The 27,048-nt window shown below is 56.8% G+C and overlaps 1 protein-coding gene across 2 annotated transcripts in view; it reads right to left on the reverse strand.

Annotated features, from left to right (window-relative positions):
* LOC140384582 (ethanolamine kinase 1-like) overlaps nucleotides 1-27,048 on the reverse strand; it is a 605,708-nt gene that overhangs the window by 230,373 nt on the left and 348,287 nt on the right. For both annotated transcript variants that reach the window (XM_072466412.1, XM_072466413.1), the window contains one exon: nucleotides 18,937-19,097. In XM_072466412.1, coding sequence (XP_072322513.1) covers nucleotides 18,937-19,097 — 161 coding nt within the window. The remainder of the gene's footprint in view (nucleotides 1-18,936; nucleotides 19,098-27,048) is intronic.

The following is a 27,048-nucleotide window of genomic DNA, read 5'->3' on the forward strand; positions in this document are numbered from 1 at the left end:
GGTGGACAGCCACCCGCCTGTGTCTACCCCGTCTGCCCTGACCATTACCCCCATCCCCCTCATCTGGAGAGGACTGCGCCTCTTCCTGCTGCTCCTCCACTCCACCCTCCTCTGCCTGCGGCACATCGCCCCTCTGTTGGGCTATGTTGTGCAGGACGCAGCACACCACAATGATGCGGCCGACCCTATCTGACCGATACTGGAGGGTGTCCCCAGAGAGGTCCAGGCACCTGAAACGCACCTTCAGCACGCCAAAGCACCTCTCTATCACTCCCCTTGTCGCTACATGGGCATCATTGTAGCGGTTCTCCGCCTCATTGCGTGGCCTCCGTATAGGCGTCATCAGCCACGATCGCAATGGGTAGCCCCTGTCGCCCAGCAACCAGCCCCTCAGCCGGGGATGGCGTCCCTCGTACATGCCGGGGATGGATGACCGCGACAACACGTATGAGTCGTGTACACTGCCTGGGTAACGGGCGCAGACGTGCAGGATCATCATGCGGTGGTCGCAGACCACCTGTATGTTCATCGAATAGGTCCCCTTCCTATTGGTGAACACGGCTCTGTTATCTGCAGGTGGCCGCTCGGCGACGTGCATCCCATCGATCGCGCCCGAACCATGGGGAAGCCGGCCACTGCAGAGAAGCCCACAGCCCCGGCATCTTGGCTGGCCCGGTCCACGGGGAAGCGGATGTAGCGGTGCGCCATGGCATATAGGGCATCTGTCACTGCCCGGATGCACCGATGTCTGCGATATGCCGGACAGGTCCCCACTCGGTGCCTGGAATGACCCCGTTGCATAAAGGTTCAGGGCCACCGTAACCTTGACGGACACGGGGAGAGGGTGTCCCCCGCCAGTGCCACGCGGTAACAGGTGTGCCAGTAGGTGGCAGATGTGTGCCACGGTTTCCCGCCTCATCCGGAGTCTCCTCCTGCATTCCCAGTCCGTGAAGTCCTGGTATGACTGCCGGGGCCGGTACACACGGGGCGCCCTCGGGTGCCTCCGTTGCCGTGGGGCCGCGAAGTCCTCCTCCCCCTCCTCGTCCTGTCGGTCAGGTGTCCCTCCAGCCTGGGCGGCTGCCGCCTGTCCCTCTGCGGCAGCCTGCGCCGCCTCTCTGGCACGCTCCTCCTCCTCCTCATCCAGGGCAACATAGACATGAGCGGCTGCCACCACGGCGGCCAACATCGCTGGATGGTCTGAAAACATGACGGCCTGGTGGGGGGGGAGGGGAACAACGACATGTCATCATTGCCCATATCCCCTCCTCCCCCAGCCAGGTGGCATGGACCGCATGGGTCCAACTGTTGGAGGCTGGCACCTGGCCAGATGGACCAACTCACTTGCCCCCCCATCCCCCTCCCTGGCACGGACCCCCCATCCCCCTCCCCGGCACGGACCCCCCCCCCTCCCCGGCACGGACCCCAACATCCTCCCCGGAACGGACCCCCCATCCCCCTTCCCGGCACGGATCCCCCCCATCCCCCTCCCCGGCACGGACCCCAACCTCCTCCCCGGAACGGACCCCCATCCACCTCCCCGGCACGGACCCCCCCATCCCCCTCCCCGGCATGGACCCCCCCCCAACCTCCACCCCGGCACGGACCCCCCATCCCCCTCCCCAGCACGGACCCCAACCTCCTCCCCGGAACGGCCCCCCCATCCCCCTCCCCCTCCCCGGCACGGACCCCCCCATCCCCCTCCCCGGCATGGACCCCAACCTCCTCCCCGGAACGGACCCCCCATCCCCCTCCCTGGCACAGACCCCCCCCATCCCCCTCCCCGGCACGGAGCCCCCCCCAACCTCCACCCCCGGCACGGACCCCCCCCATCCCCCCCCCGGCACGGACCCCCCCCATCCCGCTCCCCGGCACGGACCCCCCCCCCAACCTCCACACCGGCACGGACCCCAACCTCCTCCCCGGAACGGACCCCCCATCCCCTTCCCCGGCACGGACCCCCCATCCCACTCCCCGGCACGGACCCCAACCTCCTCCCCGGAACGGACCCCCCATCCCCCTCCCTGGCACGGACCCCCCCCATCCCCCTCCCCGGCACGTACCCCCCCCCCAACCTCCACCCCGGCACGGACCCCCCCCATCCCCCTCCCCGGCACGGATCCCCCCATCCCCCTCCCCGGCACAGACCCCAACCTCCTCCCCGGAACGGACCCCCCATCCCCCTCCCCGGCACGGACCCCCCCATCCCCCTCCCCGGCACGGACCCCCCCCCAACCTCCACCCCGGCACGGACCCCCCCATCCCACTCCCCGGCATGGACCCCAACCTCCTCCCCGGAACGGACCCCCCATCCCCCTCCCCGGCACGGACCCCAACCTCCTCCCCGGAACGGACCCCCCATCCCCCTCCCCGGCACGGACCCCCCCATCCCCCTCCCCGGCACGGACCCCCCCCAACCTCCACCCCCGGCACGGACCCCCCCCATCCCCCTCCCCGGCACGGACCCCCCCCATCCCCCTCCCCGGCACGGACCCCCCCCCCCCCAACCTCCACCCCGGCACGGACCCCATCCTCCTCCCCGGAACGGACCCCCCATCCCCCTCCCCGGCACGGACCCCCCCCATCCCCCTCCCTGGCACGGACCCCCCCCATCCCCCTCCCCGGCACGGACCCCCCCCAACCTCCACCCCCGGCACGGACCCCCCCCATCCCCCTCCCCGGCACGGACCCCCCCCATCCCCCTCCCCGGCACGGACCCCCCCCAACCTCCACCCCGGCACGGACCCCAACCTCCTCCCCGGAACGGACCCCCCATCCCCCTCCCCGGCACGGACCCCCCCCCATCCCCCTCCCCGGCACGGACCCCCCCCCATCCCCCTCCCCGGCACGGACCCCCCCCCCATCCCCCTCCCGGCACGGACCCCAACCTCCTCCCCGGAACAGACCCCCCATCCCCCTCCCCGGCACGGACCCCCCCATCCCCCTCCCCGGCACGTACCCCCCCCCAACCTCCACCCCGGCACGGACCCCCCCAATCCCCTCCCCGGCACGGACCCCCCCCATCCCCCTCCCCGGCTCGGACCCCCCTCCCGGCACTCCCCCGGAGCCCAGCCATCTAACCAGCCCCCCCCGCCGCACACACACACACAACCCGAGACACACCTCTCCTCACGCATTCAGACTGCGGCCACGCCATTGCCTGCCCAGAGCCAACCCCCCAGGCCGTCACTCACCTCCACGCTGGTCGGCGTGAACCTGGAGCACAGGGTCACGCCGATGAAAAGGAGGTTTAATTTACGTCGACGTGATCTTCGGCCCATCCGGAAGGGAGAATATCGGCAGGCCGAAAATCGGCTGCCTTGCACAGACCCGTGCCATTCTCCGACGGCAGCGGCGACATTAACGCCCCGCCAACCTTTCTCCCTTCGGAGACTTCGGCAACCGGCGGGGGCGAGATTCACGGCGGCCAACGGCCATTCTCCGACCCACTGGGGGGTCGGAGAATGACGCCCCTGATTCTCCAGGCATACATGATTCTCCAGTCTTCTGGGCTGGAAATCACGTGGGTGGGAATCAATACTGGTATTTACCAGCGTGGCCCTGATGTGGTGGACCTCGCGGTGGGCCAAGGATGTACCTCCTTAAGGGGGTTGCCCCCAGAGTCGATACGAGGGCCACCCTACACCCCTGCAATGCAAGATCTGCCCACACCACCCACACCAGACACCCCCCAATCCCCAGAGAGAACCCCTAAGTAGGGGGACCACCCCAGAGACCCCCTGAATAGGGAAACCCCCCCGAGATCCCCTAAATAGGGAGGTGCCTCCCAGAGACACCCTAATTAGGGAGACCCCGCCAGTGACCCCCGAGATAGGGGGACCCCGAGAAACATCCTGAATAGGCGGTCCGCCCAGAGACCCCCTAAATAAAGGGACCACCTCCTGAGACCCCCTAAATAAATGGACCCCTCACAGAATCCTCAGAAAGGAAACCCTTGTGTGGAAGCTGGAGCACAGTCCAGACAGGGGCAAATGAACAAAATTACTGTTGTAACATTCACCTGGGCAAACACCTGCTGGCTCAGATGAGGAAGCGCCATGTGTCCATTCCTGGAAAGAGTAAAGCAGTGACCTGTGTTTAAACCCTTCAGATCCTTGAGCTGCAAGCCAAGCATTCATTTCCTTAGTGGGCTGTGATTGGCAGCTTCCAAAAACACAGCTGTAAGCCTTGCTTCATTCATCTTTTTCATGATTGAGTAACTGTGAAGTGCTCTGACCACAATGTTTACAAACATCAACCACTTCAAAGAGAGTTAAGTGCTGTCAATTTCCAGCTCAGCACTTCAAAATCACTCAAACGTGAAGGGTGTTGATTAGATTAGAATGCACTTAACACTCTTTGATGTGGTTGCTGTTTGTTACTCATCCATGAGGGAAAATGAACCAAGCAAGGCTAACAGCTGTGTTTCTGTGGAAGCTACCAATCACAGCCCACTAAGAGAAATTAATGAATGGCTTGCAGCTAAAGGAGGGCTTTAAACACAGGTCACTGCTTTTGTCGTTCCAGGAATGGAAATGCTTCCACATGTGAGTGTTGCAACAGTAGTTGTTTTCACTGCTCCTGTCTTGACTGCTCTCTAGTTTCCAGACAGGGGGCTCCTTTCTGGGGGTCTGTGTGTGGGGGGGGAGGTGGGCGGTTGGATTCCTTTAGTTAGGGGGTCTCTGTGTGGGTTCCCTTTAGTTAGCAGATCTCTGTGGGAGGTCCCTTTAGTTAAAGGGTCTCTGTTGGGTGTCCCTTTAGTTAGGGTGTCTCTACAGGGGGTTGTCCTATCTAGGGGGTCTCTGTGAGGGTTCCCTTTAGTTAGCAGATCTCTGTGGGAGGTCCCTTTAGTTAAAGGGTCTCTGTTGGGTGTCCCTTTAGTTAGGGTGTCTCTACAGGGGGTTGTCCTATCTAGGGGGTCTCTGTGTGGGTTCCCTTTAGTTAGCAGATCTCTGTGGGAGGTCCCTTTAGTTAAAGGGTCTCTGTTGGGTGTCCCTTTAGTTAGGGTGTCTCTACAGGGGGTTGTCCTATCTAGGGGGTCTCTGTGAGGGTCTCCCTATCTCGAGATTGTTTCCCATTTTAGAGGTGAGGGGGAGCGGTGGGGGTGACTGATAGGGGAAGGGTTGGCAGGTCATGCTTTCCCGGGGGGAGGGTGGCCCTCGAGTGTACCTTGGTGGCAACTCCCTTAAAGGGTTACCTCCTTGGCCCACAGTGAGATGCACCACATCAGGCCATGCTGGTCAATACCAGGAATGATCAGCACCCACCGTATACCCGGCCTGGAGGACCAGAGAATCGCGAGGGTCAGGAGACTCTGGTGCCGGGCCCGCTAAGTGGATGGTCATGAAGACCCATCTGTACCTATTAGCATCCTCCCACTGGTATTCGGGCGAAACCCCGATCTTGCCACCAGCAGGGGGCCGGAGAATAGCGGTCGGTTCGGCGCCTGGCGGCAACCTCGATTTTGTCTGGATGCCCGGTTCTCTGCACGATCGTGATTCGCATTGCCTGTGTCGCGGGGTGGAAAGTCCCGTCTTGTGGGTGTGTGTGTGTGTGCGCTGGGGAGGTCTTAAGAAGAGTTGGATAGTTACACTTCCAGGTTGTATGTTAATCAGTTCTTGAAACTTGTTGAAAATAAGGTTTGTTTCATAATAAATCAAATGTTCTGAGCTTATTGAAAGAATCTTGATTAAAGTCTCGTTTACTCTGGGTACCAGTAGTGAAGTTAAACAATTGCCCATTTTGGTGAGTAAGTTAAACTTTTAAATGAATGGTGTGGCCTGTGAAGTATTGGGACTAGATAATCTGCACGCTCCTCCAATCCGGGTCAGGACAATAGCTTCCGATCCCTCTCAAGAATGACAGAATAGAGATCTGTCTTCGGAGTTTATAACTTGTTCCAAGAACTCTTCAGGAACTAATGAGGGTTCGAAGGGTGGAAAGTATAAAATAAAGTGGGCGGGATTCTTCATTTCTCAGATTAAGGCCGGGGTTCTCCATTGCCTGATGTCGATATCGTAATTGCCGATCGGACGGAGAATTGACTCCGACGGCCAAATCGGAACTGGCTTCAGTTTGACGCCGGTCAGCTATGCTCCGCCACCCCATCCCCCAGAAATTGCATCACACGCCATTGCAACGGCATTGGCACGTCATTCGCACGTCCTCCTGTGATGCTCCAACCATGATGGGCCGAGTTCCCGACGGCGCGGGACACTTGTGGTCTCAGCGGTCGAAAATCCAGCGTGGCGGCTGCGGATTAGGTTCAGTGCAGCCACACCCAGTTGGGATTCATGCTTCTGGCCGGAAGGGATTCCGAGAGCCCTGGGGGAACTGGTGGGGGGTGGCCAGGGGGTGGGCTGTGGGGTTGCGGATGGTGGGTCGGGTCCACGCACGGCTGGCGCCATGCTGTACGATGCGACCGCTGCAGGTCGTTAGCCGTGCACATGAGCTGCCAGGGGCCTGGCCATTTTCTGCCTTTTTCGGTGCGGGTGCCGAGAGTTTCACCAGGCGTCGCTGCTAGCCCTCACCAGTTCCGGAATCACCAAGGGTTTCACGCAGATTTTTAAAAAAACCAGGGGCGGGATTCTCCGCTGCCCGATATCCCTTCCAACGCCCAAATCGGGAGCGCCACCAGTTTGACGGTTATCCATTCTCTGCCCCCTCCGAAAAGACGTCATTGTGTTGTGCGCCGCACACCGTTGGCGCGTCATCAGGAGGTCCTTTCCCGATATTCTTCCCAGATGAGCTGAGATCCCGATCGCGCGGTTGGCGTGTGGTCTCAGCAGTCAGCCACCCGACGTAGCAGCGGCGTACTGCGTCCAGCACCGCCACAGTCAGCCGGGAAACATGCTGCTGGCCGGGGGGCGGGGGGGTGGCCCTCCTACGAGGGCTGTGGGGACTGGTGGGGGGTGGCCAGGGGGACAGTATTTGGCAGGTTGGGTCCACGCACGACCGGTTTCATGTTGTATGGCACGATCGCTGCAGGTCACGACGTGCGCACGGACCCGGGCATTCTCCGGCTGTTTTTGGCGTGAGAGCCGGGGGTTTTGCCCGGCGCGGCTGCCAGCCCCACACCGGTCCCAGGATCGGTGAGGGTTTGCCGCCGACTTTAGCGTTGTAAAATGCCACAGTGCCCCCGCCGGCTTGGCATTGAGCCGCAAAATCGGAGAATCTAGCCCCACATATGCTTCGCTGGCATCAGCACTTAGCCGCTGAAACAGAGAATCCAGCCCTAAGTGTTGACGCCAACGCAGAATCTGTGGATTTTAGGACAGCAAAATTGCCGCCGCACCCGGACTGATTCCATTACTGTTAAGGAGCCAGCACTTGCACTGCATGGAAGACAATTGATTCCAATGAAAAATGGTACAGGATTCGCCGGGTCAATGATTGACACTTGGGAGGCTGACAAGCTGCAGCCGCATATTCACATTACAATCCCCACACACACTCAACACAGCCAACAAGATGGCACTGGTTGTGGTAGGGTGCGTCCATACAGTTGATGGGTCGGCTGGGGCCAGAGGGCACCTCAGGGGGTCGCCTGGAAGGACACCTATATGACCCGTGGCCCTACGTTACTAGTGGGTTGTCAACAGCATGCGCAGTTGCATGGCTGCCATTGCTGTGTTCCATGTCCGTCCGTCCCCACCACACACGCATGAGGGTGACACCCCCATCCTCCCCAGGACCCCATCAGGCCCCCCTTCTGGTGCTACCCCCCTGGCATTGCCAATAGTGCACTGTCTCCTGACACCATGGCACTGACACCCTGGCAGTGGCACCATAGGTTGCTACGTTGGACCCTGAGAATGGTCAACAAGGTTGGCCCATTGCTCATGTGCCCTCTGCCGCTGTTAGGCTGCAGAGGGAGGGTCCCCAAGGGTCCTGAGTGTGGAAAGTTCCACTAGTGGAAAATTCCACCCAATGTTTTTATTTATTGTGCTTTATTTCATAAACTGCAATGTATGGTCCAGTTCTAATTTGTCACAGTAGAAATTTGACATAATTTCTATTCAGATGCAATTCTATTTAACTGATGTAACTCCCTTCACACAGCACTTCTTTAACTTGTATCAGCAGGTGTATAACATCATTTATAGTTGAAGTGAAGGCTTGGCATGCTCTGCATGTCCATGGTCAGTTGGCTGAATCTCACAATCATCAACTGTAACTTACCAGTACGTCTCTAAAGTACTATATTGGGTCTTGGTGGAATCTTAGCTCAAATGTAGCCTGAGGTGATTTATAGCCTGGTCTTATTTTAGGAGTGAATGTTGGATTAACACTTTCTGTGCTCAGATACAACGCAACTAAACCCCATGGGTTTTTCTTGGACGTCAAGCAAATTCCAAAATCTGTCCCACTAAAATGAACAAAGAATTAAAAAGCACAACTTATTTCATTCCCCCCCCCCCCCCCCCCCATCCACCCCCACCCAATGTGCTCCCAACGCACACACATTTTCTTGGATCACAAAGAGATCCAAAGTAAACTGTGAGAATTCAGCTCCATCCTACTAAAGGCCAACAGGACTTGCATAAACTGAGTTTTAGACTATAAGATCAGAAGCCACAGGAGCAGAATTCAGCCATTCGGCCCATCGAGTCTGCTCCACTATTCGCTTATGTCTGATATGTTTCTCATCCCCGTTCTCCTGCCTTCTTCCAATAACCCCTGATCCTCTTGTTAATCAAGAACCTATCCATCTCTGTCTTAAAGACACTCAGTGAATTTCTAGTATACACGGTTGGATTTGTAGTCAATTGCTGGGTAGTCCACGCTGCGTGCCTGGGAGGAGAAAGGTTGGTTGGTGCATCTTAATTTATTCAGACCAGTCGACCATTTTAGGGTGCATTTGAATTCTTTACTTCTTTATGAAGACTCGCTTCATCTTGCAGCCTGGTTTTGATTTCTAGAATTTTAATTCAAGATACCTATTCTGTGGCAAATCCAAGTCCAGTTCCAAAATTCAAAGTCATGTCAATGTACGTGAGCACCATACAGCATTAAAGACTGCGAGAAGTGATGAATCTGGAAAGGCACGAGGGTTCCAAGGAAATGTGGTAAATGTGACAAAGGGAGAAGTTAAATTGAATATTAATTTGGGAGGCAGGGTTATATTTGACACAATCTGAGGAAATAAATGTAACTGCGGGTTAAATTACTTAACAGTGTTTGTTGAAAAAAAATGTTTAACTGAAAATACGCTCGTACTCCCATTTCCAGTCTGCTGATGTGATGACCCATTGATGTGTGAAGGAGGCAAGTAAATGGAACAAAATGACTCAATTACCATATACTGCAGGAGCTATTACAAATGGATTTAGTAATACTGTAATTCAATATTTTAATGTGACATAACATGATTAATACTGCAAGTTACATTTTTTAACCTCTTGGGAACTAGTTACAAATCCAATCCCATGAAAGGATGCTTGTTAAAGTCATAAGTACACTTAAAACAAAACCTTTTTATAAAGTGCAAAACTATCCTGAAGCCATCATGTAATTTATCAGTCTTAGCCGTAATAACACTAGGAAAGGGCTCATTGTTAACTAAATGTCATGCAGAGCAGCAAAGGGCACACACTGGGTATTATCAGGACAATATGAAAAGGCAAATGATTGGTTCTTATTAATTGTCAGTACATTTGGTTTTAATGGGGATTCGGCAGGTAGGGTTAGATAAAGACGGCAGGCTCATTTGGGGCAAAACATCAGAATGGCCAGGTTCTGGACTGTACATTCTGTGTAATTCTATCTTATAATAATCGATAATAATCTTTATTATTGTCACAAGTAGGCTTACATTATCACTGAAATGAAGTTACAGTGAAAATTCTCTAGTCAGCACACTCCAGCGTCTATTCGAGTACACAGCAGGAGAATTCAGAATGTCCAATTCACCTAACAAGCACAGGCTGGATTCTCCGCAGCCCCGCGCCAAAATCGTGTTTCGCGCGGGCGCGGGGAATCAACTTTCACGGTGAAATCGGGGCCGGCGCTGGTCCGGCGATTCTTCGGGACCCGAGAATCGGCGTGATCGTGGAGTACTCAACGTGGCTGGGGGGGCAGCCCGCCCAGGAATTCTCCGCTCCGGGTCAGCCAAGTTCACGATGGTGTGGCTCTATCCACCTATCGCTTTTCGGGAAGTTCGCATGGCGGCTGCAGACTCAGTCCGCGGCCACCCTGGTGGGGGGTGGGGGGTGGGGGGGCGAGAGGATCGGGCACTGTGGTGGGGGGGGCCTTATGGACGGCCGGGGGACAGATCAAGGGGTCGGATTTTCGGGCGCGCGGCCGATCGGGGTGCCTACATTTTCCAGCAGTCTCCGCGGTCCAAGTCCGTCATGGCGCTCGGCGCAGCCACTGGAGCCCGCCGGCGTGCACGTGTGCAAACTCGAAACCGGAAGTGCGAGGACCCGTATCCACAGCTAAAGCTGGGAGAATCACTCTAGATCCCTGCTAGTCCCCTGAAGGTGAGTGAATTAACTTACCTTTTTTTGAGGAAATTCCAGAGTGAAGCTCTCGCAATTTTACGCCGGCGTGAGGACATAGTCCCATTTTGGGAGAATCCAGCCCCACATCTTTCAGGAATTCTGGGAGGAAATGGGTGCGCCTGGAGGAAACCAACGCAGACACAGGGAAAACATGCAGACTCCGCACAGACAGTGACTCAAGCTGGAATTGAACCCAGGACCATGGTGCTGTGAAGCAACTGTGTTAACCATTGTGCTACCTCGGAGATGGACATTTTCACAGTGTAGATGGGGCAGGGGAATGAAGATAATAATAAATCGCTGCGGATGCTGGAATCTGAAACAAAACCAGAAAATATGGACAATCTCAGCAGGTCTGACAGCGTCTGTGGAGAGAGAAGGGAGCTAACGTTTTGAGTCTGGGTGACTCTTTGTCAAAGCTAGAGAGAACTGGAACTGGGATCAAATTTATACTGTTTTGGGGGGGTGGTCATGGAGCAGTGGGGCTGGATAGAGGGCCAGCAAGACAAAGGGATGGTAAATGGGGTGTTTATGGCTAAGAAGGACAATGATAGTAGCATATTACGAGATTAGCATGTGTTAATGGCAGAACAAAGGTAAGCAGCGTGTCAAAGGGCAACGAGGAACAGATGGTCCAGGTGGGGTGGGGGAGGGGATCAATGGTGAGGGAAAAACAGATCGATGAAAGAAATGAAGATAAATTGAGAGAAATAAAAATGGGGTGAAGGTGGAGGGGAGAATTCACAGTCTGAAGTTGTTGCACTCAATGTTAAGTCCTGAAGGCTGTATTGGAAGATGAGGGGCGTCATTCTCCGACCCCCCGCCGGGTCGGAGAATGGCCTATGGCCGCCGTGAATCCCGCCCCCGCTCCCGCCGAAGTCTCCGAAGGGAGAAAAGTCGGCGGGGCGTTAATGGCGCCGCTGCCGCGGAGAATGTCACGGGTCTGCGCAAGGCAGCCGATTTTCGGCCTGCCGATATTCTCCCTTCCGGATGGGCCGAAGTCCCGTCGACGTGATGACCGTTCACATCGACGTGAATCAAACCTCCTTTTCATCGGCGTGACCCGGTGCTCCAGGCTCACGCCGACCAGCGAGGAGGTGAGTGACGGCCTGGGGGGTTGGCTCTGGGCAGGAAATGGCGTGGCCGCAGACTGATTGCGTGAGGAGAGGTGTGTCTCGGCTTGTGTGTGTGTGCGGCGGGGGGGGGGGGGGGTGGTTAGAGTAGGCTGGACTCCGGGGGAGTGCCGGGAGGGGGTCCGTGCCGGGGTGGAGGTTGGGGGGGGGGGGTCCGTGCCTGGGTGGAGGTTGGGGGGGGGGTCCGTGCCGGGGTGGAGGTTGGGGGTTGGGGAGAGGGTCCGTGCCGGGGTGGAGGTTGGGGGGGGGTCCGTGCCGGGGTGGAGGTTGGGGGTTGGGGGGGGGTCCGTGCTGGGGTGGAGGTTGGGGAGGGGGTCCGTGCCGGGGTGGAGGTTGGGGGGGGGTCTGTGCCGGGGTGGAGGTTGGGGGGGGGTCCGTGTGGGGTGGAGGTTGGGGAGGGGGTCCGTGCCGGGGTGGAGGTTGGGGAGGGGGTCCGTGCCGGGGTGGAGGTTGGGGGGGGGGGGGGTCCGTGCCGGGGTGGAGGTTGGGGGGGGGTCCGTGCCGGGGTGGAGGTTGGGGGGGGGTCCGTGCCGGGGTGGAGGTTGGGGGGGGGGGGTCCGTGCCGGGATGGAGGTTGGGGGGGGGGGTCCGTGCCGGGGTGGAGGTTGGGGGGGGGGGTCCGTGCCGGGGTGGAGGTTGGGGGTTGGGGAGGGGGTCCGTGCCGGGGTGGAGGTTGGGGGGGGGTCCGTGCCGGGGTGGAGGTTGGGGGTTGGGGGGGGTCCGTGCTGGGGTGGAGGTTGGGGAGGGGGTCCGTGCCGGGGTGGAGGTTGGGGAGGGGATCCGTGCCGGGGTGGAGGTTGGGGGGGGGGGTCCGTGCCGGGGTGGAGGTTGGGGAGGGGGTCCGTGCCGGGGTGGGTGATGGGAGGGCAAATGAGTTGGTCCACCTGGCCAGGTGCCAGCCTCCAACAGTTGGACCCATGCGGTCCATGCCACCTGGCTGGGGGGAGGAGGGGATATGGGCAATGATGACATGTCGTCGTTCCCCTCCCCCCCACCAGGCCGTCATGTTTTCAGACCATCCAGCGATGTTGGCCGCCGTGGTGGCAGCTGCTCATGTCTATGTTGCCCTGGATGAGGAGGAGGAGGAGGAGAAGGAGGAGGAGCGTGCCAGAGAGGCGGCGCAGGCTGCCGCAGAGGGGCAGGCGGCAGCCGCCCAGGCTGGAGGGACACCTGACCGACAGGACGAGGAGGGGGAGGAGGACGTCGCGGACCCACGGCAACGGAGGCACCCGAGGGCGCCCCGTGTGTACCGGCCCCGGCAGTCATACCAGGACCTCACGGACCGGGAATGCAGGAGGAGACTCCGGATGAGCCGGGAAACCGTGGCACACATCTGCCACCTGCTGGCACATCTGTCACCGCGTGGCACTGGCGGGGGACACCCTCTCCCCGTGTCCGTCAAGGTTACGGTGGCCCTGAACTTTTATGCAACGGGGTCATTCCAGGCACCGAGTGGGGACCTGTCCGGCATATCGCAGACATCGGTGCATCGGTGCATCCGGGCAGTGACAGATGCCCTTTATGCCATGGCGCACCGCTACATCCGCTTCCCCGTGGACCGGGCCAGCCAAGATGCCCGGGCCGTAGGCTTCTCTGCCGTTGCCGGGTTCCCCATGGTCCAGGGCGCGATCGATGGGATGCACGTCGCCGTGCGGCCACCTGCAGAGAACAGGGCCGTGTTCACTAATAGGAAGGGGACCTATTCAATGACCGTACAGGTGGTCTGCGACCACCGCATGATGATCCTGCACGTTGCGCCCGTCACCCAGGCAGTGTACACGACTCATTCGTGTTGTCGCGGTCATCCATCCCCGACATGTACGAGGGACGCCATCCCCGGCTGAGGGGCTGGTTGCTGGGCGACAGGGGCTACCCATTGCGATCGTGGCTGATGACGCCTATACGGAGGCCACGCAATGAGGCGGAGAACCGCTACAATGATGCCCATGTAGCGACAAGGGGAGTGATCGAGAGGTGCTTTGGCGTGCTGAAGATGCGTTTCAGGTGCCTGGACCTCTCTGGGGGCGCCCTCCAGTATCGGTCAGATAGGGTCGGCCGCATCATTGTGGTGTGCTGCGTCCTGCACAACATAGCCCAGCAGAGGGGCGATGTGCCACAGGCAGAGGAGGGCGGAGTGGAGGAGCAGCAGGAAGAGGCCCAGCCCTCCCCAGATGAGGGGGATGGGGGCAACGGTCAGGGCAGACGGGGTAGACACAGGCGGGTGGCTGTCCACCGTTACCGGCTGGCCCAGCGGGCACGGGACAGACTGATAGACGCCCGCTTCACTGACTAGATGGGCGTGGGAATCGGGTAGTATGGCCACAGACCGCACACCATGACAACAGCCGACCACCCACACCCCCCACCCATCCACCCACCCAGCACCCTCACCCCCCTCCCCAACCCCACACACCCCACCCGCATGCACACCACCCCCCCACCCCCAATTGCCGATCCACCGGCGGCACAACGGGCCGGGCTCACCCAGTTGCGGGTGGACGCGTGTCTATCGCAGGCCATGGAGGATGATGACAACCCGCCCTGCGATGAGCTCCTGGCTCTACATCGTTGGACTATGTCTGACCCATGGCCACAGTACCACCATCCACCCGGACCATCCCTGCATGCGGCTGTGACACTGCAGCGCACGGTCCCGTCCTCTGCCCGGGGGATGTTGATGGCGGCCCAGGGGGAAGGGGGCAGACTCACCTGGGGCTGAGGTAAGACCACCCCTCACACACACACTTGCGCTCAATGTACATGACACCCCCGCACACTTTGGACAGAGCACAAAGGCAGCTTCGGTAGGTGTAACATTGACTTTAATAACCAAACGAGTTCATGCACGTGCCCTAGCCCCTAAAACTCATCTGTGCCCTGCACCCGTGCCAACTTACTCAGTGTCTAATTGTTTGGCCTTACGGGCCCTTTGACTACGTCTACGTGGTTCCCCAGACGGTACAGCAGAACTGGAGGTGGACTCCTGTGATTCCTGCCCTCTGACACTGGATCCCTTTGGCGGCCGTTTCCTGGGGCGTCCTGGCCTAGATGGGCAAGGCTGCGGCCCGGGCGACTGGGATGGCGAGCTGCCAGCCTGTCCTGCCCGTTGCCCACCCGATGCACCTGGGACGGAAGGGGGGGAGTCCGAGGTGTCGCGGTGTACCGGGACCTCCCCTACAGAGGGAGCCGGGACGGACCACACCACCTCCTCCTCCCTCGGGTGCCCGATGGCCCCCAGGCCTCTACATGGGTGGGGGATGCGAACGGACTGGCCATCCGACGCGCCCCCGACATCTGGCGCTGCCAGTCCTGGAGGCCCGTGCTGGTATCGACAGGGGTCTGCAGGTTTGCAGCCATGGAGCCCAGGGGGTTGTCGAACCCTGTCTGCGACAGTGCGACGCCAGCTCGCACATGGCCACTGGCGCCGATGCCCTCAGCAATGGCCTGCTGAGACTGGGCCATGGCCTGCAGAGACTGGGCTATGGCCTGCTGAGACTGGGCCATGGCCTGCTGAGACTGGGCCATGGCCTGCTAAGACTGGGCTATGGCGTTGAGCGCCTCTGCCATCTGGCGCTGGCACTGGCTCATGGCCTCCTGTGAGAGGGCAGCCATTTCCTGGGCCACAGACGGCGCCTGCACGGAAGGCCCCAGGCCTCGCAAACCGTTCCCCATGTCTGACACCGTCGCACCCATTGCCTCCACCGCGGACGCCACCCGTGCGGTGTCAGCCTGGGTGGCACGCATGACCGGGACCACTCCCAGCTCCTGGACGCGGGTGGACTCCTCCACCTGCGACCGCAGCCGCCGCAAGCCACCCGTCACCCTATTCGCTCGTCTCCGTGTCGGTGGTTGCATCGGATCTATGTGTGGGTGTGTTAACTGCAGGAACCCGGGATCCATCTGGGCGGCAGATGTTCGCTTGGCCTGGGCTGCCCTCCGACCGCCCGGTCCCTCTGCTGCTCCTACCTCCACCTGCTGTACCGGGACGGCTGTGTTGTGCGCACCAGTGAGTGTACCAGACGCCTCATCACTAAAGTGCCCAACCGTGGTGAGTGTTTCTGCGATGGTGGAGGGTGTTGGTGACAGCAGTGGCGTTGTGTCGTGCTCTTCGTCCCACTCTGAGTCCATGGCACTTTGGGGTGGGGGTTCGTCTCCACCCATCCACTCTGAGTCACTGTCCGGTATTTCGTCTTCCCGGGTAGGGGTGTCCTGGGTAGTGCTGTCCCGGGTAGTGCTGTCCTGGGTAGTGCTGTCCCGGGTACTGCTGTCCCGGGTAGTGGTGTCCCGGGTAGGAGTGTCCTGGGTAGTGGTGTCCCGGGTAGGGGTGTCCTGGATAGTGGTGTCCTGGGTAGTGGTGTCCTGGCTCGGATGTGACGGGGGCCTGTGGCTGCCCCCCTCAACGCTGGGTGGTCGCTCCCGCACGTGACGGGGGTGTCGTCTCCCTGTTGCTCCAGGTCTCTCCGTCTCCCGTGGTGTGCGAGGGGCATCCTGCGGGCGTCGCATGCTGGAGGGTCCGGGTCTCTCCGTCTCCCGTGGTCTCCGAGGGGCATCCTGCGGGCGTCGCATGCTGGAGGGTTCGGGTCTCTCCGTCTCCCGTGGTCTCCGAGGGGCATCCTGCGGGCGTCGCATGCTGGAGGGTGTGGGTCTCTCCGTCTCCCGTGGTCTCCGAGGGGCATCCTGCGGGCGTCGCATGCTGGAGGGTTCGGGTCTCTCCGTCTCCCGTGGTCTCCGAGGGGCATCCTGCGGGCGTCGCATGCTGGAGGGTGCGGGTCTCTCCGTCTCCCGTGGTTTCCGAGGGGCATCCTGCGGGCGTCGCATGCTGGAGGGTTCGGGTCTCTCCGTCTCCCGTGGTCTCCGAGGGGCATCCTGCGGGCGTCGCATGCTGGAGGGTTCGGGTCTCTCCGTCTCCCGTGGTCTCCGAGGGGCATCCTGCGGGCGGTCTGCATCTGCGGGGATGGGAGCCTGGACGATTGGTCCTGCGATACACAATGAAGCATGCAAGGTTAGACATCAGGCAGTGATCAGGTGATACGGGGGAGGGGGATATAGGGGAGGGGGGATATGGGGACGGGCTGTTGGTGGCTTACTTGCTCGTGGGGCCCCGACCTCTGCATCAGCAACCTCCCGGTCCTCAGGTCCGCCAGCCAGTTCCAGGGCCCTTTCCTCGTGTACGGTCAGTGGCCTCTCATCAGCGGGCCCTCCTCCAGTCCTCACATGCTCCCTATTGTTGTGTGCGCGCTTCTCCTGGGGGTGGGGGGGGGGTGGTGGCAGGGGTAAAAGGCAACAGTGTTAGGCAGGTATATGAATGCACGCCATCGGTTGCGCGTGCATTGCAGAGGTTAAGGTTAGGGCTGGATTCACTTGGGGAAATTGTGGAGGGGGGGATATGGGGGATATGGGGGAGGGGGGATATGGGGGATATGGGGGAGGGGGGATATGGGGGAGGGGGGGATATGGGGAATATGGGGGAGGGGGGATATGGAGGAGGGGGGATATGGGGAGGGGGGGATATGGGGGATATGGGGGAGGGGGGATATGGGGGATATGGGGGAGGGGGGATATGGGGGAGGGGGGATATGGGGGATATGGGGGAGGGGGGGATATGGGGGAGGGGGGATATGGGGGAGGGGGGGATATGGGGGAGGGGGGGGATTTGGGGGAGGGGGGATATGGGGGATATGGGGAGGCTCACCCTGCCTGCTCTGACGAGGTCGTTCACCTTCTTGTGGCACTGGGTGCCTGTCCGTGGTGTTAGGGCCACAGCGGTGACGGCCTCTGCCACCTCCCTCCACAGACGCCGGCTGTGGCGTGGGGCAACTCTGCGGCCGTGCCCGGGATACAGGGCGTCCCTCCTCTGCTCCACCGCGTCCAGGAGCGCCTCCACATCGCGTGACTCGAACCTCGGGGCTGAGCGACGGCCAGCCATCAAGTCGGGTGTTGCGGTCGGCTGTTCCGGTCGGGTGGGGGGGAGCTGCGCGGCCTTATGAGCCGTCACGCCGTGCAGCGCGTATGACGCTGCACGGCGTGAACCACTGCGCAAGCGCGGATCCCGTTACGTCGCTGCTAGCCCATTTCGGGCCGCAGACTATCGGCCCATTTTTATGACGTGACGCAAGTGGGATTTGCGCCGTTTTTTGCGCCGATCGGCGGACTTTCCGCCGATAATGGAGAATTTCGCCCGAGGTGCTGTTCCTCCAGTTTGCACTGGGCTTCACTGAAACACTGCGGTAGGCCAAGGACGGACATGTGAACATGAGAGCAGGACGGTGAGGTAAAATGGCAAGCGATAGGAAGGTCTGAGTCCTGCTTGTGGACAGACCAAAGGTCTTCTTCAAACCAGGGGCGAAATTCTCCGGAAATGGCGCGATGTCCGCCGACTGGCGCCCAAAATGGCGCAAATCAGACGGGCATCGCGCCGCCCCAAAGGTGCGGAATGCTCCACATCTTTGAGGGACGAGCCCCAACCTTGAGGGGCTAGGTCGGCGCCGGACGAATTTCCACCCCGCCAGCTGGCGGAAAAGGCCTTTGGTGCCCTGCCAGCTGGCGCGGAAATGACATGTCCGGGCGGCGCATGCCCGGGAGCGTCAGCGGCCGCTGATGGCATTCCCGCGCATGCGCAGTGGAGGGAGTCTCTTCTGCCTCCGCCATGGTGGAGACCGTGGCGGAGGCGGAATGAAAGAGTGCCCCCATGGCACAGGCCCGCCCGTGGATTGGTGGGCCCCGATCGTGGGCCAGGCCACCGTGGGGGCACCCCCCGGGGCCAGATCGCCCTGCGCCCCCCCAGGACCCCGGAGCCCGCCCGCGCCGCCTTGTCGCACCGGTAAGGTATGTGGTTTAATTTACGCCGGCGGGACAGGCATTTTAGTGGCGGGACTTCAGCCCATCCGTGCCGGAGAATCGAGCGGGGGGGCCCGCCAACCGGCACGGCGCGATTCCCGCCCCCGCCGAATATCCGGTGCCGGAGACTTCGGCAACCGGCGGGGGCGGGATTCACGGCAGCCCCCGGCGATTCTCCGACCCGGCGGGGGGTCGGAGAATCTCGCCCCAGGTGTGGTGCTTCTGTTTTGTTCATTTTTGTTTACAATACCATACATTACTGCCAATACGCCCCAAACACTGTTGTTTGAGGCAATGCAACACACAGGCCTTCATCCCTACTGTATTTTCTCCAGGGCCAGTAATGTTCTGAAATAAAATAAAAAACTGGAAGGACAGAGTTGTTGGTTCTTGCAATTCACTTGAAAATCATTCTCACATTGCTCCAATCTACCATATAAAAATGGTGCTAAACACTTGGCACTCACCAAAGCAAATTTGTTCACCTGCACGTAGAGCTTCAACGCTTCCAGATCAGTGACCACTGGTTCACAGCCGGTACATTCTTTATATGCCCGCAGGTAGGACGTGAGCCACTCCACCTGCATTTCCTTAGGTGGGTACATGCTGAAGTCCAACTCGCTCACCCCTGAATAGAAAGAAAATCATTGAATGATTATACATGGAGTAATCTGGAATCTTAGGAGTGAAATTGATAATTGTTATTTATAAAATAACATCATTGTAATTTGTCCCAAGAACCTGGGCAAGATCTCCGTTTGGGGGACTAAAGGCACGATTTAACCAGAAAAAAATCTACGTTCGATTTTGGGCACGTTCAGTGAGGTGTTTCTTGATGGTTGTAGTGCCAAGAAACACCCCGCTATTTAAAGGCAATTTGCCGTTATTTTTGGTCTCGGGGAATTTCTCTCTGTCCTGGCGAGCCCAGCAGGAAAGGCTCCTTGCAGATCCAGGAGCCATTTTGTCTGGCTATTCTGATCCCCCCGCCCCCTTTCAATGCCCACCTCCCGTTTTCTAACCCCCCATCTCACTTCCCCCCCCCCAACCTCAGGGAAACCCCCAGGAACACCCCTTCCACCTCCCTCCACCTGGTAAGGCCCCCAATGACGCCAGGCTAGCAATGTCAAGGTGTCTAGGTGACAAAGGGAGTGCTTCGGTACCACCATGTCCTGTCCCTGACCATGTGGGGTCTCCAATGGCCTGGCAGACCCCCTCAGGTGCCATTATGACTGGTCCATATTTGTGGAAACCAGTACGAAATGGCTCTTTGCCGTGGTCTCCCAGGTGCAGCTTTAGTTACTGGGCTCCAGGACGTTCTCATGAATGCATATTTAAATGAGCCAGATCCTGATCTTGATCACGCCCAGTGAGGGCGAGACCCAGATCATGTCGTCTCACGAGACTCTGTTAAACCTCACGAGATGTTTTGATCGGCTCAAGTCTTGCGAGAAACCTCTTGCGAGATTCAACGGCTTTGTCTGACACCAAGTTGGGCGTAACAAGCCCTCTAAATTGTGCCCTAATTGTTGACGCGGGACTGAATTGTGTGTGGTTTGTGTTCCTGTTGGGAGTGCTATTCAGTAAGAGAATCAGGGCGTGCTATTGGACCAGCACTCTGGCGACGCAAGTACAGAGCAAATTTCCGTCCAAGTGGGTGTTTGAACCGCTGGAGCCAGAGTTAGCGTGAAAGAGCCTGGCAGCTGGAGTTGTTTTTAAGCGCTCCACTTACCGCACTCATTGCAGCTGCCAAGGTGGCTCTCAGAAGGCATGCCCCCAGAGGTTGGGAATGCCAGATGAACCCACAGTTGCATGCCAGTGAGGAGAGGAGGGTCACCCTCTTCCCCAGGATGGGCCGCAGACTCAAACCTGCCCTTCTGAACACCACCTGGGAGGTGATGGCAGAGGCAGTCAGCGCTGCCAGCCTCACCAGGAGAGGCAGCTGGTGATCCGGAGGGGTGGCGGTCACTAGAAAGGCCTCTGCCATGAGAGGGACAGAGAACCTGGGAGGGCTCCAAAGGCCACGGTGCACTTGGCCTGTGGTCAGAGTGATCTCTGCTGATCCCTGCAGTGGGGCAGCACTTCTGTGGAGTGCCAGCACCTCATGGGCCCCTGATTGAGCTTAACCATGCTAATCGCCTTGATGATACAGCTGGGGTATGAGGGTGACCAGAGAGGTCGCCTGGGTGGCTGCCAGATGACCAGAGGCTTCCTGCGTATTCAAAGGACACAGGCAACATGTTAACTGGCAAGAACATCCAGGAACCTGTAAGTAGCATCAAAGGAGTGCGTTTGAAAGACAGCAGCAGCAATGTCGGTCTGAGCCAGGCCACCCTGATCCCGAGGGGACATCCCAAGTCCATGGACACCACACCACGTCGCTCCACGCTACTGCTTGGCCCGGGCAGCCATCCTCCAGCAAGCCTGACAGTTTTCCAGTGTTTCTTTTAGCCACACGCTCCTCTTCTGCAGCGATGGCGTCCAGTAGTAATTACATGTAGTAATTTGAGTCCGCGAGACTTCTGTCTGAGTGGGGAGGAGCATTGCGGAAGCACGGTGCATGAAGTTTTGAAGTTACTAATCGCATTTAAATGCACGCGAATGCCAGTTTTGCATGCCCTCACTGGCGCCCCCCCCAGCGTTCCCGCGCTGTTCCCGACGGCAGCGACCAGGTGTGGACGGCGCCGGGGGGAACCCGCCGTTTTGGCCTGGCCGCTCGGCCCATCCGGGCCTGAGAATAGCGGGGTTGCCGGAGAATCGCCATTTTGGGTGTCTCCGGCGATTCTCCGGCCTGCAGCCCGCGGAGCTCGACGGGGCCATTCCCGCCGCTTGGGAGAATTGCGGGAGGGCGTCGGACCGGCGTCCCGGGAAATTTTGGCGGCCCAGGCGATTCTCCCAACCGGTGCGGGAGTGGAGAATCTCGCCCCCGATTCCCCATCCGATCGCGATTTCCAGCGTCGCGAGATGGAGAATTCAGCTCCCAGTTTCGAGCTCCATGCAATGCTCCCTCTCAGATGGCATGTGCGTAGCCATGTAATAATATTTGATGTATTGTGCATTGGAATAAACAGACTGTGCACAACGTCATCAATTCAATAGGAGGAAGTTCCAATGTAATGTAAGTTGTAACTTCAAAAGTGCAAACGGTGCACAGACAGAGAAATGTGGTCAGTGGAACTAATAATCCACACAGTACAAAGACAATGGGTGCTAGGGTGACAGTGCCAGGTTGAATGGGTGCTAGGGTGGCACTGCCAGCGATAGGGCCTGGGGCCCTTACCAGGTGGAGGGGGTGAGGGCGTGTTCCCATGGCCTCCCTGAGATGGGGATGGTGAAAGTGGGAGGATGGCAGGGCAGCCAGACAAAATGGTGCCCTGATCGGCAAGGAGCCTTTCCTGCTGCGCTCACCAGTGGAAAATGATTCCTTGGCTTTGAGAAAGTCCCCTAGGCCAAAGCAAATTGACAAAGTCCATTTAAAAGAGGGGTGTTTTTCAACACTGCAGCCGCCGAGAAACGCTCATTAAACGTGCCCAATGTGTTCTGGTTAAATTGCCCCTAATGGGGACTATTCTCTGGCCCCGCTCACGGAGGCACAAATTGCTTTCATAGAATTTACAGTGCAGAAGGAGGCCATTCAGCCCATTGAGTCTGCACCGGCTCTTGGAAAGAGCACCCTACCCAAGGTCAACACCTCCACCCTATTCCCATAACCCAGCAACCCCACCCAACACTAAGGGCAATTTTGGAGACTAAGGGCAATTTACCATGGCCAATCCACCTAACCTGCACATCTTTGGACTGTGGGAGGAAACCAGAGCACCCGGAGGAAACCCACGCACACACGGGGAAGATGTGCAGACTCCGCACAGACAGTGACCCAAGCCGGAATCGAACCTGGGACCCTGGAGCTGTGAAGCAATTGTGCTATCCACAATGCTACCGTGCTGCTTTCTGGTCGGAGACTCTCACGAGAGGGCCTTAATGCAGTTTGCCCCTGCAAGATCTCGTTTTGTTATTCTCCCACCACCGGCCGGCAAAGTATTCTAGTTTAATTCTAATTTAAATATGCAGAACCAGCTTTAAGCTGAATTCACATGGCTCCTGCAATTCTCCACCTGCTGGCGCAATGTGAAGCTGGTGGGAATCACTACTAGCCTCCAAAAATAGAGAGCAGAAGTGATGACCATGCCGGAGTGGGGACTCACAGGCCATTGCAGGGACATGACTGGACAGTGCCTTGGCCCTGCCCCCTGGCAGTGCCAAACAATGCCAGGGGGAAGTATCAGGTTGGCACTACCAAGGAGCATGGCCTGCAGGTGGGGCCTGAAGGGGCCCTGGCTTTTGCTGACGCCATAGCAGGGAATCACTCAGCTGTGGGTTGGGGGAGGGGAGCGGTCGCTGGTACCAATGATTGGGCAAGGGCCTGATGCTGGCAGTTTGTGGGGGGTGGAGCTCCGCAGGGTTGTCTTAAAGTCGGGGCTGCCAGCGTCTTTAGGTCCCGCACACCTCAATCACAGCGCAAATCACCTCAATCTCCAAAAACATTTGGGTGGGCTGCCATCTGGATTGCACCGACCCACCTGACGGGAATCGTACCGCCGGAGAATTGTGCCCGCTGTGTCAATTTCAACCTTTTATTTCTTCTAATGGTGCCCCTTTATAAAGTTACTGATGTCCTTTTGTACTGCAGACCAATCATTGTGACATTTGAAACCTTCAACACTTGTGTAATTGACAGGTTTATTTCTCTTCCAGCCATATATCATTCATTGTTTCAATGTTATTAAAATTAAAGCTGAACAAGAAGAGGACATGCGAATCAAAAGTAACTAAAAAGAACAATCAGTGACAAACTTTTATTGATTTAAGAAATCCACCAATCTGGAACAGCCAGTCACAGGAGCTGAGCAATAACAAAAAGGAAAAAAATGGAACTGCCAGAATCGCTGAACATGCTTTGTGAGAAACAATTGCAGCTACCAAATTTCTCCAGAGTAGCAGAAATTAAAGTTTCACTAAAAAAAATTCAAAAATAACGTGACTCTATATACATACTGAATGTTTTTACTTTTCTCCCAGTGAATATTTTCTTGCAGTAGAAAGTTAACGGTTGTTACCCATATCTACGTATGCTGAAAATGTGCAGATTGCAGAATTTCCCAACATACAATCTGTGCATCCTGAGCATATGCACTTTTCATGCATCAGTAGATTTCTAAGTTGAAGCAGAGGGCTGCACCTCCTCTTCCTGTGAGAATCTGTAAGTTTCTTTGCTTTGTCCAAAAAGAATTCAGAACAAACCGGAGGATGAATTGCCCAAGAGTTATTTTGTCGTCACGTCACATTTAAAATGATAACAACTCCGCCTTTCAAAAAAAAATTCGGACTGAACAATTTTAGTCTTTAGAACGTTAGCCAACAACTAGGGACTTTTCACAGTAACTTCATTGAAGCCTACTTGTGACAATAAGCGATTATTATTATTATTACATTAACAATCATGATCAAAGGCTCCAACTTGTAGTCTCCTTAGCTGCTGTTGGGAAAGCTGGTCTCCACCGTGGGTTTTTCTGTTTCTCTCAGTGGAAATGCTGAACAGGGGTTAAGTTACCTTCGCCCAGAAATTTAAACTTACCTGAAATATATTATTGAATTAATGGGTTCAACCTCGTTGGATAATAACTGTGACAAAGAAAGTAAGCTGCTCTCACCATAGAATCATAGAATCCTGGCAGTGCAGAAGGAGGCCATTTGGCCCATTGAATCTATACCGACCCTCTGAAATAGCACGCTACCAAGGCCCACTCCCCTTCTAACGTTTGAGTACTAAGGGACAATTTACCATGGCCAATCCACCTAACCTGCACATTTACTTTGAACTGTGGGAGGAAACCGGAGCACCCAGAGGAAACCCACGCAGACACGGGGAGAAAGTGCAAACTCCATACAGACACTTAAGGCCAGAATTGAACCCAGGTCCCTGGCGCTCTGAGGCAGCAGTGCTAACCACAGTGCCACCATGCCACCCCATCTTTGTTTTGCATCCAAAGAAAAAAATCTCTTCTGAGAGAAAACATATTATTTTCTAGTACAACAGCTGGGAAACTTAAAACAAAGAACAAGGAACAATATAGCACATGAACAGGCCCTTTGGCCCTCCAAGCCTGTACTGGTCATGATACCAACCTTGGCCAAAACCCTCAGCACTTCCTTGTGCCATATCCTTCTATGCCCATCCTATCCATGTATTTGTCAAGATGCCTTTTGAACACCGTTAATATATCTGCTTCCACAACCTCCCCTGGCAACGCCTTTCAGGCACTCAACCACACTGCATAAAAATCCTGCCTCGCACATCTCCTCTAAACCTTGCCCTAAGGACCTTAAACCTATGTCCCCTGGTGACTGCCCCCTCCACCGTGTGAAAGAGTGCCTGCCCATCCACTCTATCTATGCCCCTCAGAATCTTGTAGACTTCCATCAGGTCACCCCTCAACCTCCATCATGCCAATGAAAACAGTTCAAGTCTATTCAGCCTCTCTGCATAGCAAACACTCCCCAGATCAGGCAACATCCTGGTAAACTTCCTCTGCACCCTCTCCAAAGCCTCCACATCCTTCTGGCAATGTGGCGGCCAGAATTGTGCACAATAGTGCTGCCTTACCAAGGTTCTATACAACTGTAGCATAACTTGCCAGTTTTTGTACTCAATATCCTGTCCAATGAAGGCAAGCATTCCATATGCTTTCTTGACTACCTTGTCCACTTGTGTTGCCACTTTCAAAGATCTGTGGAACTGCACACCCAGATCTCTCTGACTTTCTATTTTCCAGAATATTTCCATTTATGGAACAAAGCAGTGAACTATTAAGCATCTTTATGAGGTATTTTTTGCTTGTTTATGGAAATCAAAGTTTATTGAAGCCTTGAAACGTACACTAGATGATTCGAAATGAGAACTGACAACAGGGACGGGTTTCAAGGGGTTGGTTGTCAAAAGAGCATTGGATGGGAGAGAAAGGAAAGCTGAGAAGCAAGTGGCATAGGAAGCTAATGGTCTGAAAAAGTCCATGGGCATTTTAGTCCGACTCCCCCTCAAGCCTGGCAACACCCAATTAAAGTCTTGATTTGGCCACATCAAGGCTCCCAGATCATCTGGATGCCACAATCTTTTTCCTTAGAACTGTCTTCCCGAATTTCTGGATCCCACAATCCTTCCCCAGAGTTCACACATCCCTGGCTGTATTTTGAGGCATTGCAGATCTCAGAGCCATAAGAAAATCTACCAGACCCCAGGACATCCCTCCTCATTGTTCCCAGATCTAGAATACAAGATTCCAATGATCTGTCTCAATGGTCCCAGAACTTTTCTATGCAGTGATATGAGACACCAGTGTCACCATCATAACCCTCCCAATCCCAAAGGCGTCTCTCAATATTGCTATTGCTCATCCCATTTTGCAATGCTCCTCAAATCCCAGGGCTGCTCTAATGCTGATAAATCAATGTTGTAAGAGTCTTTCCTGTTTATTTCCTTTGTTCCCATTTATTTTATTCTATTTTATTATTTTGATCCGTGGGTCCATTATCAGGATGAGTCTTTAAGCAGGAGATTCAAAGTTGAAACAGCCTGCTCGGCAGGACACGGTGTTCCCAGGCTTTGTGTTTTGGAATAGAGAAGCTAGACTCCTTGACACCAAGTGGACCTTTGGAACCCGGTTTGGAGGGTGTTGTTTGATTGGTTAACTGGCAACTGGTGAGTTGGCCAGGGACAGTATTCTGACAATAGTCAGCGATTGGTTCCTGCATGATGCTTTCTGAGAGAACTTGGAAGAAGTGTTTAGACCTTGGAAGGAGAAGGAATCCACTCTCTATCTCTCTCTCCCACCCCTGCTTGCTGAAGTAAAAGAGCTGCTCTATTATCCTGAAAGCAGTGAGTGCCTGGCATATCCTTTGTTGTGAACCTGAAATTATCCTGCCTCTGCAGAGACAACCTTTCCGTCTCAAGCCTGGAGGGAAGAAGCACCAAACTAAAAACCTGAACTTCAGAAAGACATTGATGAACTGGGATGACTTCCGGTCATAGATGCTTATCCTTTTATTTGTGCTTATCCACCAGACCCTGATGGATTGTGGTGTCCCTACAGCATGTGTGGCATCCACCCCCCCCCCACCTCACCTCACCCCCACCACCCCTCAAGAGCCCCACCACCCCCCACATGCCCACCACCCCAACCCACCCACTCCCCCACCGCATGGAATGCATGGAACGCATTCACGCCGCTGTCGAGGCACGGGAGCATGGCCTTCCATGCGGCGCGTGGCACCGGCCTCTATTTTTGGCTGACTCGCGATTCTCCGCCCAATTATGCTTCGCAATTCCTGCCTCGCTGAATGGAGAATCCCTCCCTATGTTTCTCTGTCAAACGTTTAAAATATTTTCGCAAAGGTCTGAGGGCAGAGCGACTGCTGGAGTTGCAGCCTTTGCGGATCATGTCTGTATTGTGGCCAGGGCTACACAGAACGACATTTGTGCATTCAATGATAGCATGTAATTTGGGAAATCCAGGACTCTCTCCTAC

The sequence above is a fragment of the Scyliorhinus torazame genome, chromosome 10, assembly GCF_047496885.1.
Source record: "Scyliorhinus torazame isolate Kashiwa2021f chromosome 10, sScyTor2.1, whole genome shotgun sequence".
NCBI lineage: Eukaryota > Metazoa > Chordata > Chondrichthyes > Carcharhiniformes > Scyliorhinidae > Scyliorhinus > Scyliorhinus torazame.